General features: G+C 33.1%; 1 protein-coding gene across 25 annotated transcripts in view; it reads right to left on the bottom strand.

The window, feature by feature from the left end:
- Positions 1–13,686, bottom strand: part of ADGRL3 (adhesion G protein-coupled receptor L3) — an 829,014-nt gene that overhangs the window by 425,883 nt on the left and 389,445 nt on the right. For all 25 annotated transcript variants that reach the window (XM_032400452.1, XM_032400458.1, XM_032400455.1 and 22 more), the window contains one exon: positions 10,811–11,024. In XM_032400452.1, coding sequence (XP_032256343.1) covers positions 10,811–11,024 — 214 coding nt within the window. The remainder of the gene's footprint in view (positions 1–10,810; positions 11,025–13,686) is intronic.

Genomic DNA, 13,686 nt, shown 5'->3' with positions numbered 1-13,686 from the left:
CATAGGTAACATATATCACATTCAATGATGTTACCTATAGCCAGGCTTTGGTGGGCTTCATGAGTATAATTCTGAAAATAAAGCAAAAACTCCTATTATCATGAAACAAACAAGTCAATGTTATTAAATTAGGAGGTGATAATAAAATACTATTTTTAATAAGATGCTCATATTGGTAGAGGATTGTCAGGATCTTTTACATAGCATGAGTATACTATATTTGAGAAGTGAATTCAGATCTTCAGAAGTATATTAATTAATTGTAAAATATCCTGAGTTGCTTAGGTGATTGGTGGTAAAGGTTTGGGAACATCAAAATGTCTCTGAATAAATCAACAATGTAAATAATTTTAGCTGAAAAGGTTCTCTTCAGTTAAATATCACCTCACCTTCAAACTTATAGTCATCCAGTTTCCTCCTTTTATACCACCCCTCTCTTCTTGCCTTTTTTACTGCTTCTAAAGTATGTGTTCTTCTTTTTATATTGCAGTATTCCTGCAGACTTCTATTCTTTTCCAAGCATTTACTTTCTCAATACACTAATAAAGTCTAAGGAACACCTCCAAATGTTTATTTCCATAAGGTTGATAGTACCAACAGTTATGGGTACTAGTATTCTGGAAAGACTTCAGGTCTTTTCAAGCCAAAACACACATATATTTATCTATTGAAATCAGCTGATATGCAAGAAAAACATATTTTGCTTTTGCCATTCGGTAAAAACAAATAAATATGATTTACATATTTTCCTGATATACATGTGATAAACATCTAATTTTATGGAAACTGGTATCAATTAATGCATTTTTTTCATATTAACAAATATTAGGATAATAGTAATTCCCCAACAACTTGGGAAATAACATTTCTCAGAGTTAAAGTACTCTCACATCAGCACATAATGGGAAGATTCAAAATGTATTACACAGAATGACTTACTAACTATACTTGGTAGTATTCTTTTTTTTTTCCACATTTAGCTGTATTTGGTAATATTCTTAATAATAAAGAAACAATGAATCAACTAAAGCTTGTGGCTAATAGAATATTCACAGAGGCAAATTTAGCAATGTATTTAGCATAATTGAATTTTTGCAAGATATAAAAAATAAAACAAAAACACTAAAGAAGAATAAACTCATATAATCAAAGTTACTATAGTGTGTTACAAATAAAGATCCACTTTCATCTTTATAACTTATTAGCAAAAGTTTTGTGAACATTTACGCCATCTAAAATCTCATTACATAAAACACTAGAAATTTTAAAGCATTCTGTTACTTACATTCAAGCTTAATTAAGAAAGGCTGGCATGATAGATTTTCTCATTTACAAGTATTTCAAAGTATTCACGTGATGTATTTAGTTTCTAACTCATAAGCCTTCCCTGTTCCATAGTTTACATTATTGACATCCATTTTACTTTATTTCCATATGCCATACAAATTTCAGCTTATTCCCCATTATAACCAGTGTTTTTTTTTTTACTGAAATATTGCCATAGATAATTGTGTCGCCACCAAGTCCAAAATGTGAAAAGGAAAATCTTATTTCATAGATATTTTTAAACTAAATATTTCATCACAAGTACTCAAGTGTTTTTGCCTGAAAATTTATCCTAAGGCAGAAAATAAATGCCATATAATTTAATAAGCTAAATGCCATGTTTTCATTATTTGTATGTGAAAAAGATAAGCAACCACTAATAGCACATGTGTGGGGGGGATAAACATGCACACACACACAAACATAAAGACACATGTATATTTTCTTTTCAGTAACAAGGACTTGTTCATACTTGTTTTCTAAGTCAGTCTCTTTTATGAAAAATAGTGCACATTTTAGACAGAGCACACAAGGCAATGAATTGCAATAGTAATCATGGATTTGGGAGCTGGATTGTGTAGGCTAACATTTCAGCTTTGTAGGCACCATGTAACTTTTGGATGTTAATTAAACTCTCTGTGCCTTAGTTCCACCATCAGTGAAAAATGACAGTAGTATCCATTACACAGGAGTAAGGGAAGAATTAAATGTGTTAATTCATGTAAAGTGCTTAGAACATTATCAGGCTTATAGGAAGTTCTCAAAAAAAATCTTGCTTATAAATAGTTATTAGTTATAGCTGAAATATTTAGTATTAGTTATACAATCAGCTTTGTCCTATCAATGCTTGTTTTTCCAAGAAGCATTAAATGACCTAAAATACTTTATAAACACAATTGATTCATATAAAAAAAGAGGCTGAAAGTCTCGAGAGCTTCAGATTCACAATAATTGAATTATTTCCACTAAGAATTCCAATAATAAAAATTTGCATATGGCTGTAATTGGATATGGATAAAACCTGAGTCAAACCAATCCAATATTTGGTTGAATGTTTGCATGAGAGAAAATGAGTTTTTCTCACCATAATGATGATGATCAAGAGCATAGTTCTTAAGTATTTTAAATACTTTATCATTTTATCACCCTTGCTATAATGAACAAAGTCTCAAGTCTCTCAAATAAGAAGTATATTGACTTAAAATAAATTCTTCAGCAAGTAAATTTCTATGTGCTTTAACTACCCCATTGGTACAATGGGAGTGATAACAATAGGTATTGCTTAGTGTTATGGGGAGGAATTAATGAACTAATGAAAGGTGAATTCTTTACCAGAGTTTATGGCAAATAAGAAGCACACAATAAATGTAAATAAGTATTATATTACCAATAACAACTGAATATATTTCCTATTTATACAAGCATATTATACCCTGAATATTAAAACTACAGCTAGAGGTAAAATGCCTAAATAATCAGCTAGCAAGGAAAGGATATTTTCCTAAAAGTATAACTCACTGGCTATATTGATCAATTCTGTAAGATTGGTTTCTTGTTAAAACTTTACTTTTTTTTTAACCAACATATTGATTGCATTATATAAATTATGGATGGATTTGGGGGCGCCTGGGTGGCTCAGCCGTTAAGCTTGTCTGCCTTCGGCTCAGGTCATGGTCCCAGGGTCCTGGGATCGAGCCCCACATCGGGCTTCCTGCTCAGCGGGAAGCCTGCTTCTCCCTCTCCCACTCCCCCTGCTTGTGTTCCTGCTCTCGCTAACTCTCTCTCTGTCAAATAAATAAATAAAATCTTTAAAAAAAAATAAATTATGAATGGATTTGAATCTTTCACTGGATTTTTCTGATGTCCGAAGAAATGAAAAAAATTTTCTGATAATAAAAATTATTTTTAATGTCTGAGAAAAAGTAGTAAAAAAAAAATCATGTGCTTTGTACCCAAAGAAACCGGTCATGCTTATGCCATCATATAGTAAGTAATTTTAGGTGAATTTCTTAAACTCCATGTACTTCAGTCTCATCAGTAAAATGAAACATAAATGGCAGTCAAAATACTTTGAGATCCACTCCCCCAGTAGCCTTAGGAATCTTTAAAATTACTGTAATGACAGAGTAACTGAGGTATTATTCTGAATGTCTGCTAAATCTCACTATAACTTACATTCCTCCAGAGTCCTGTGGTAGCCAATTAATCAGTGACAGAATTTATGTTCATAATTTGCTTTGTTCTTTTCCATATCAATTTAAGCTATACTGAAGATGATTACTACAGCGCTTTTATCCTATATCCTCCCCTTTTCAGAAAATTATCTTTCTTTCCTTGGTGATATCTTCTAAATATTTTCCACAAGATGTCAAGTTCTACAGACTGACCACAAAGTGTAAAAGTATCTAAAAACCTGGAGGTGGGGAAACAACTAACGTGACCATTCACTATAAATGAAAAAAGAAAGTGATTCTTATACTTTATAAATCAAATGTGCATAGGGGATATTGTAATGACTTTGTATGATGACAGATGGTAAGTACACTTATCATGGTGAGCATTTCATAACATATGTAATTGTTGAATCACTATGTTGTATACCTGAAATACAATATTGTATGTCAACTGTACTTCAATAAAAATAATAATTCACTCATGAAAAAACTCTAGATGATTTTAAAACAAACAACATAAAAATAATGAAGACAAAAATAACTAATGTTCAGCCATAAGTAGAAATGAAAAGAAATATTTCCTAAAACATCAATTCTCCTACCCTTTTGTCTCATGACCTCTTTAACTCTTAGTATAATTAAGATTCTCTTAGTATAACTAAGATTCTCAAAGACTATCAGTTTATGTGAGTTATATTATTATGCACCATGTTAGAAATTAAAACTGAGAAATTTTTTAAAGTACATTGCTGCTACTGTCTTGATCCCTAAGATGGCAATCAGATTTACCTACTACTGCTTTTGCAAAATCAGTACCCATACCTAATACAATGAAAAAGGCAAATAATAAGTCCAAATTGTTATGAAAATAGTTTTGACCTTGTGGATCCCTGGAAAGAACTCAGGAATTCCAAATTTTCCATGAACCACACATTGAGAATGGCTGCATGAAGGGTTAATATCCCCCAAGGTCTGGAAGAGACAGCCAACACAACTCCCTTTAGTTTTTATCCTAACCTATCCTGAAATATTTTAATCACTTACTAAATTCTTAAATTTCAAAGCACACATATATAACATAATTTCACTCAAATTTAAATGAATAGCAAGAAGCACTAACAAGCATTTTAGTAGGACATTATCAAAGTATATTCTCAGAATTGAAAAGGGCTGAAATATTAATGAAGAAATAAGTGCCTTCCAGACAGGAATTTCCCAGCTTCTCCATATTCTCTACATTTCGGATTTGATAATTGGGAATTACCTTCCTTCCTTCATTTCCTTTCCTTTTATTCTTAATAAATATGCACAAAACAGTAATTCTTAAGGCAATGAGTTATATATTATAGTTTCTATGTCCATCTGTTCTTTTTACTGCATTGAACATGCATTCAATGGAAAACTCCCTGATATGAGGGATTATTTTTGATCTGTTATAATTCATAAGAGAAAAGCAAGATATAATGTAATAATTCTGTTAAAGGAGCAAAGGAGAATACTCAAATGGAAAAACTCACGTATATACACACAGTTATTGAAGAACATTCACCCAGTTATGTACACACAGCAACTGCTGCTGACATTTCTTCTTTGACTGCTATTGTAAGAGTTCTTAACTTCACCAGGATTGAATACAACAAAAACCAAGATCTTTTTGTAAGCTGTAAAATCCCCTGCAGTGGTACTGATATAAACCGAAATACAACTTTTTCAGAAAAGTGAGAAACAACTTTATTTCTCCCTTCTTCCCTTCCTCACTCCCTCCCCCACTCTTTTTTTTTTTTTTGCATGTTCCCATTGTGACTAAGACATAAGACAATGTAACCTTGCTAAAATGCTGGGAGAAGATTAAAAGTAAAACTCAGATCACTCATTTAAGTAGAAAAATAATCATCCTACTTTATATATTTAACATCTCTACTTGACAGAAAACTCTAAAGAGGGTATTGGTTAAATGTCTAGATTATGATCTTTGATTCCAAGAGAATTCAAAACACAAGAAACATATTTCTATCCATGCCTCCAGAAATAACAGCTATTTCTTTGATACTGTCCCACTGAAATGCCCCTAAATCTAACTTGACTTTATTCACTTTCTAGCTTAAAACACAATGCATTGGGGCGCCTGGGTGGCTCAGCCGTTAAGCGTCTGCCTTCGGCTCAGGTCATGATCCCAGTGTCCTGGGATCAAGCCCCGCATCGGGCTCCATGCTCGGCAGGAAGCCTGCTTCCCCCTCCCCCCCCCCCCCCCCCGCTTGTGTTCCTGCTCTCACTGTCTCTCTCTGTCAAATAAATAAATAAAATCTTAAACACACACACACACACACACACACACAATGCATTAAGAATAGACATGTAGACAGAAAATGGATTAGTCATTGTGTGGTGTGGGAAGGAGATGGAGATTACCAGTAATGGGAATCAGGATCTTAATGTGGTGATGGAAATACTCTAAAACTGATTTATGGTGATGTTGCATCACTTGGTAAACTGGTAAATTTACTTAAAATATCATTATACTTCAAACAAGTGGATTATATGGTATATAAAAATGCTTCAGTAATGTCATATATAAAAACGAATGCAATGAATGAGAGAAGGCAGACACCAAAAAGCATATGTTATATGAATTCATGTATTTAAATTATGAAATGGGCAAAAATGATTTAAGGTATTAGAAGGCTCAATAGCAGCAAAACTTGGGGCGGGAGTGGACAATGGCTGGTGCAGAGTATGAAGGGGTACATCTGAGATGCTGTTAACGTTCTATGTCTTCATCTGGTTGTCAGTTGGATGAGCTTGGTTTGTGAAAATTCACTGAGTTGTATATATTTATGATAAGAGCAATTTTCCATATGTATATTACCTCAATAAATGTACACTATGTACACATACATATATACCTGTTCACAAATGCCTTTTCAATTTGAACAATATATGCAATTCTACATAAAGTAATACTGTTATAGCACATATTTAAAATATGTGTCCAAAAAGACGGCATGAGGAAGTCATATGATATTCAAACTTCGCACATTTAGATGGAGTTTATGTCCAACTACTAAGAAGAACTCCAACAGAACTTTGTATTGACAAGGGGGATAGCATCAAGCTAGTTTATCATCAAATTACCAAGGTTTCTTAAGAGCATGTGAACTGGACCTATGGGGAGACTGGTGGGAGGCTCGCCTCACGTCGTGGCGCATTTCAAAGAGGCTTTGGAGAAACTAAATAGTGCAGAGCAGCCACCAATAAGCTTTTGAAGAATAAGAAGAGGTTGGGTGAGGGATTATTGAAGGGAAGCTGTCCCCTCATGTTCTTTTTGGTGCCTTATATACCTAATATATCTTATATATCTAATATATTTTATATCTAATATCACTTTGGTCTCTTCTGGTTCCACCAACCCTGCCATCCTTCAAGGACCAGCTTAACCTTCTCTCTCCAATGAGCACTCTTTAACATTATCTGGCCAAAAGAGCTTTCCTCCTTTTTTTGAACTCCTCAATAAACATAAATGTGATAAAAACAAAATACTGAGCAAATAATCTGTTTGTCTTTTATCTGCCAAAAAGCTATCGGTGTGTGGGCAGGAACCATGCCTAGCTTATTCATCCACCAAACCCCAGAGCCGTCACGGTGCACTCCATGTTGTGGAATTTCAAGCGTTGGTGGAGTTAAAAATGGAAATATTTCCATTAATAGCCGAAGATAACATGAAACCTCAGCTGCATTCAAAATGTAAAATTTCTGCAGTTATCAGTTGCCAACAGTCATTTTCACATTTAGGTTCTAAAGCTATATGTACCATTTTTTTAAATCTCTGAAGTATGTAAATGTAAAATAAAAAGAAACAAAAATCAGTCAGATCATAGAATTAAGAAAGCTTTTAAGCGGCATGACACCATCGGAAAGCACATTTACTTATTCATTTACACATCATTAAACATCAGAAGTTAGTTTTAGGTAAAATCAAGAGAAAGTCTGCCCTCTAAAAGCCTACAATTTACTTTAGACAAGGCAACCGTCTGGGGTGTGATAATACAGGTTTATTAATGTTTAGCTGCAATAAAAAAGGATGCAGATGATAACAAGTGAGTGAGAATACAAGTTCCAAGAAGGATAAGGAAATGTTTTCTGACATTTTAATAAGTCTTCTAGCAGGGTAATGAAAGAATAGGAAAAGCACAGAACTTTCGGAGGGGATGAGGGCAAAATGGCGTAAAAACACACTTGGATTTGAGAACACGAGGTGTAATCGGCAAGACAGTGAGGAATCTGGCAACTCTAGAGAATGTATCAGATTCAAAGTTCTACTGGAGAAAAACATGGAAATCAAGTGCCACATCCTTTAGATTCAAGTCCCCAGTTTTACACACATAACTAACATTTTATTATACGGTTTTATTTATGTATTTGTTCAATGTGTATTCAAATATCTACATGAATACTATTTCATGTCTGTCCTTGCCTGTAACATCTGCCTAATTTATGAGGCTGAAGCAAGTTATGAAGGCTGTTTAACAAGGTTATACAAGGATACACAAAAACATTTTGTATTTTGTAATATAATCCTCTGATCTAGAGACATGCTTAAAAATGTTTAGACACTGATATAATGTCTTTCTAGAACTTTAAATGAGAGAAAACAATAATTATCTAAATATCTTTTAGAAAAGTTCCCCCATTATAATTTTAATTCAAATGGATTATTTAAGCTGTCCGTATCATTATTAATATGATACATCCATATCATAATTAGAAATTATTAGCATTATTTAACATGCTGTCACTCGCAGGACAGTGAAGGTTCATTAATTATAAAGCAGCTGAAGCTGACATGGCCATCTCATCTCTTAGGAACTTAGAAGATGGAACCTGACTTCTTCTAAGAGTCAAAAGCATTTATTTCGAACAAGTGTAAATGTAGTATATTTAGCAGTCCAAATACAACCAAGGAACTTGCCTCCATACAAAATTAACCACAGTTATTTCAGCTGATAATTCTTACTTGAGAAACCACCAGGGGGCTTCCACAAATGATTCACTCAGGGTGCTTAAAGCAATTTTACTCTTCAGATTTGTCACTTTACAGACACATCCCATATAATTCAGCAGCTTGAGAGGATCCATTGTAACTATTTTTTGTAATAATTATAAGATTAAGGGCTTATTTTGGGAGCCATTAATAATATCAATAAAAGGATTAAAACAAATTCAATGAAAATGATAAAGAGATCAAAGAGCTAGTGAAGTTAATGCTTCTGCTACATTTAAAATGAAAAGCTAATCACAGAAAAGCAGAATTTCCTCCTCAACTTACACCTCGAATGGATTTAAAGAATCCATTTTTGTTTGTTGGTCTGACAAAAATAAATAAAATTAAAAAAAAAATTTAGTCATAGTGCCCATTCATACTACACACGGAAAATCACTCAGGACAGACACCATTATAACACCTACACACAATGAAGTAATTAGACTTCTTTTAGGCATAACATCAGAGAATTTAACCATAGTTGGAGGCATGTCAAATATATAACATGAAGAGACATACAATGAGAGATAAGAAAGAGACACACAAGAAGAACCGAACACAACCGAACTTACATCAAATGGAATCCCTAATTTTAAAATCTTATTTCTCATTAATATTCACCTCAGCATGAGTTAGCATTTTAAAAATTGATAAACAAAAGCCCTTAGATTTGCCCAGAGCGACCATTATCCTTCAAGCATACCTCAGATGTTTTGATCATCAAAAACCGGGCACGTTATAATTTCTACTAACAATTTATACAACAGTAATTTATAAAAAATAAGATTCTATCAATTTATTAATCACACACAAACATACATATCAGAAATTTATAGCTAAAATAAATAGCTAAAAACAATGCAGGCTTCCTTAAGGACAAGAAAGGTAAGCCTCGAGAACTATTGTATGTGATTTTATATACTTGAATTTGTTTATTTTTACATATGCTATGACTTCCCCCATATTTTAAGAACTCCTTAAATAATAAAAGAAAATAACTGGCTAAATAGAAATCCTAAGGAAAAAAATAATTCACTAAATAAGTAATTTACTGATTATTTTAAAATTACTTTGTGAGCATATAGTCAGAAGGTATGAAGGCGGGGCACCTGGGTGGCTCAGTTGGTTAAGCAACGGCCTTCGGCTCAGGTCATGATCCTGGAGTCCCGGGATCGAGTCCCACATCGGGCTCCCTGCTCAGCAGGGAGTCTGCTTCTCCCTCTGACCGCCCCCCCATGCTCTCTTTCTCTCTCTCATTCTCTCTCTCAAATAAATAAAACCTTTAAAAAAAAAAAGTATGAAGGCTTATAGTAAATGAATGATTTCACTAATTTCTGAGAAATCATAGTAATACTGAACAAATATTTAAGAGATATATAAATAATATTTAGCCAATTTATCAAGAAATTTTAGTGTAATTTAAACCTTCTATAATATCGATTCCCATTGACCATTTTCTTTAGAATTGAAGATCTTTTCTTTATCCAATGATATTATATATTATATATATTATAAATATTACCTTAATTTACATTATTTGAATATGGTAATATTGTGAATACCTTAAATGAATATTACTAGATAACAAAGTAATACTTTTTTCATTGTTTTTCAAGGCCAAATAATCATTAATCAACAGCCTTTTACTACATTTTGATTAATGGTTATAAAAATTGCCTATTAACTTTTCTTCTTTTTCATACACTGATAGAAAATATTTATTAGCAGTAAAATAACTTTTCTGAAATTTCTGGAGAAAATTACAAAAGTCTGTTTTTGAAAACTGTGAAAAATAAATTAATTTCTCATCTATTGAGCCCAGTTCTAGAGAAGTCAGAGTACACCATGAAACCGAATAACTAATCTAATAAATTTTAATAATTTCCAAATGCCATTTTCAATCTCTAATACCAGCATTTTAGTGATATGGGAAACCAGTTTGAAATTGAAAAAGTAGTTGTTTTTTATTTTTAAGATTTTATTTATTTATTTGACAGAGAGAGACACAGCGAGAGAGGGAACACAAGCAGGGGGAGTAGGAAAGGGAGAAGCAGGCTTCCCGCTGAGCAGGGAGCCGGATGTGGGGCTCAATCCCAGGAGAGCCGAAGGCATACGCGTAAGGACTGAGCCACCCAAGGGCCCCAAAAAGTAGTTCAAATTATTCTAAAATATACAATGCTATTTGTATTCTTACCTATGCTCAATATGTCACACAGATTCATGTTGAGAGTTTATACTAAATGCACAAAAAAAAAGATTAGAAGTATCATACCTTTGAGACATAATCTTATAGGCATCTGGCAGGTAGCATCGGATATTCTCCATCTGAGCAGGGTCAGAGTCACAAATTTTGTCATCAGTCCTCCCATAGTTGGCACTTTCTATCATGATGACATCCGTTCCTGGACAGCGGAGCTCTATGGGGTAGCTCTCACAGGAGAGCTCTCTGCGGACCACAGCCATCGGAACTGGGGCACGGCTGAAAGCTACCAGAAGGAGGAGGAAGAAACGTCAGTCATCTTTACAACATACAAAGGAAAAGTACCTGTGTTTGCTTTTCCAGTGTTTGGGGTAAACTAATACCAAAAAATAAACCAGTTGCAGTTAACAATTTTAGCTAAAACAGAATATTTCTCACTTCAATAACTTTAGAGTCCTTTTAAAAATCTAAGAATAACAGCTATTTCATAAAACTTTATCTAATACAGTTTTCTTATAAAGAACACTCGGATTTTCTAAAAATTTGTCTGGTATGTGAGGTAAAGTCTATGTAGAAATATTATCCAGTTTGTAGAGAAAGATTCTCAGGTAAACCTCAGGGGTATCATACGTGTGTCTTGTTTTATTTTGTTTTATGGGAACTATTACCAAAAATTGCATTTTTGTTGAGTTTATATAATCTTAAGCATTCTATTTCAATTTTAAAACATGATTTCATTTTTCAGTAAAAAATAATATAATCACTATACTTTATAATTTAATTATACTGATAATAAGTGTTCTTTAGGAAAGTAGAGATTTATATGGAGAAAAACTAAATTTTCCTTCAGCTCTCTCCACACACTTTCCCCTCACTGTCAAGAGATAACCAGGGGGCGCCTGGGTGGCTCAGTTGGTTGAGCAACTGCCTTCGGCTCAGGTCATGATTCTGGAGTCCCGGGATCGAGTCCCACGTCGGGCTCCCTGTTCAGCGGGGGGTCTGCTTCTCCCTCTGACCCTTCCCCTCTCATGCTCTCTGTCTCCCATTCTCTCTCTCAGATAAATAAATAAAATCTTTAAAAAAAAAAAAAAAAAGAGAGATAACCAGATAGCATTGTGGTGACCTTCCTATTAGAATTTTCTACAGAAAAACAAATAAACATTATATGTTTCCTCCTACCCTTCTTTATATTTTATTCAGGTAGTATTATACTACACATGTTGTTTGATACCTTGATTTATTTTATTTATTATTTTAATGAATATCTCTTTTCATTTCTGTATTGTAGTCCTCATTTTAATAGCTGGATTTTATATACCTATAAACATTATATAATTGATCTTATGTTGATGGGCATTTGGGAATGTCCATGTGTTTTTGTCATAATACTGTAAAGAAGTATAAACATATTTGTGTACCTTAGCTATAATATTTTAGAAAAAATATAATTATCCAAATGTATTTTATGTATGTTTTTATAAATGAAATTGATGGATCAAAGGGGAAATATATTTCAAGTTTGGCAAAAATCAACAACTAGATATGCAAAAAACTTAATAAACATGTACGGTTCTACCAGCAGCACTTTTCATTTCAAAACAACATATTACCAATTCCTTTAAATTTTGCCAATGTGATAGACAAATAATGATACAATATCCTTTTTACAAATTTTTCAGTATTCTATTTGTACAATGGAATATATTTTCATGTTTATCAACCGTTCAAATTCCTTTTATTTATGAATTGCCTCCTCACATTTATACATGGTTCACTATTGTAAAAGTTTTTTGTATAACAAGAAAATTAAAAAAAAATTGGTCCTTTATATTTGTGGCAAATACGTTCTTTTAGTTTGTTGTTTGATTTTAGATGTTTGCTGAACATATATATTTCATTTTTACACAGGGAATTACCCATCTTTTCATGTCAAGTTTACGTTTCCCACTCCAAGACTGTGAACATAATCAGTACATTATTGGAAGAAAGTCAAATGTTTAATTGTAAAAACTCAAGTATTCTTTTAAAAGCATATAATTGAAATTCTAAATTAAGTGTTTACCAATCATCTAATAAGTTGATTTCCACATAATAGAAATAATTATAGAGACCTATACATGATAGCTATAAATATGCATTAATATTTGATTAATTCACTAATGTGTACATATACAAAAATATGTATTTAAATAAATATATGCAACTTTTCCTGTAGCTTTTTTACAAAGCATGAAATGTGAAAATAAAAGAAGGGAGGAGAGAAACAATGAGTGGAGGTAGAGAAAGAAAAATTTTATTACTCTAAGTATTTTCTTAAAACTTAAAAGAAATATTGATTTGGGGGACGCCTGGGTGGCTCAGTCAGTTAAGCATCTGCCTTCCACTCGGGTCATGATCCCGGAGTCCTGGGATCGAGCCCCACATCGGGCTCCCTGCTCAGCTGGGAGTCTGCTTCTCCCTCTCCCTCTGCTCCTGCCTCATGCTCATGCTCTCTCGCTCACTCTTTCTCTTAAATAAATAATCTTTAAAAAAAATATGATTTGGTTTGTGAAATCATACGATTATTTCAAAATTGGGAATGATATTAGTTTTTACGTCATTTCTGTAATGTTTCAGAAAAGCTACAATTGCACAATACACTGCATGCATAACTTCTGAGCAGGTCCCTTGAAGTTCTCAAGCAGCACGGACAGGTAATTCCATTCTGGTTGTTATTCAACATCTTGTTTGCTCTGTCACTCTCTCTCTCACACACATACACACACAGAAGAATCTAGCACATCCACAGCATTCATCAGAGAGTTAACATAATTAGAGGTTGGTTGTAACATTATTTTTAAAGTTTGCTCTTGAGTCAACATTTTGACACGGTATTCTGCCAATAGAGAGACACTGAATTTCTGAAATATGCATTTCTATTTTTCCTAAAATAAAATAAAATATCCTTG

This window comes from Phoca vitulina, unplaced genomic scaffold (assembly GCF_004348235.1).
Source record: "Phoca vitulina isolate PV1807 unplaced genomic scaffold, GSC_HSeal_1.0 scaffold3, whole genome shotgun sequence".
Taxonomy (NCBI): domain Eukaryota; kingdom Metazoa; phylum Chordata; class Mammalia; order Carnivora; family Phocidae; genus Phoca; species Phoca vitulina.
Note: the sequence above shows the minus strand (reverse complement) of the source record. Positions and strands in the feature narration are given on the sequence as shown.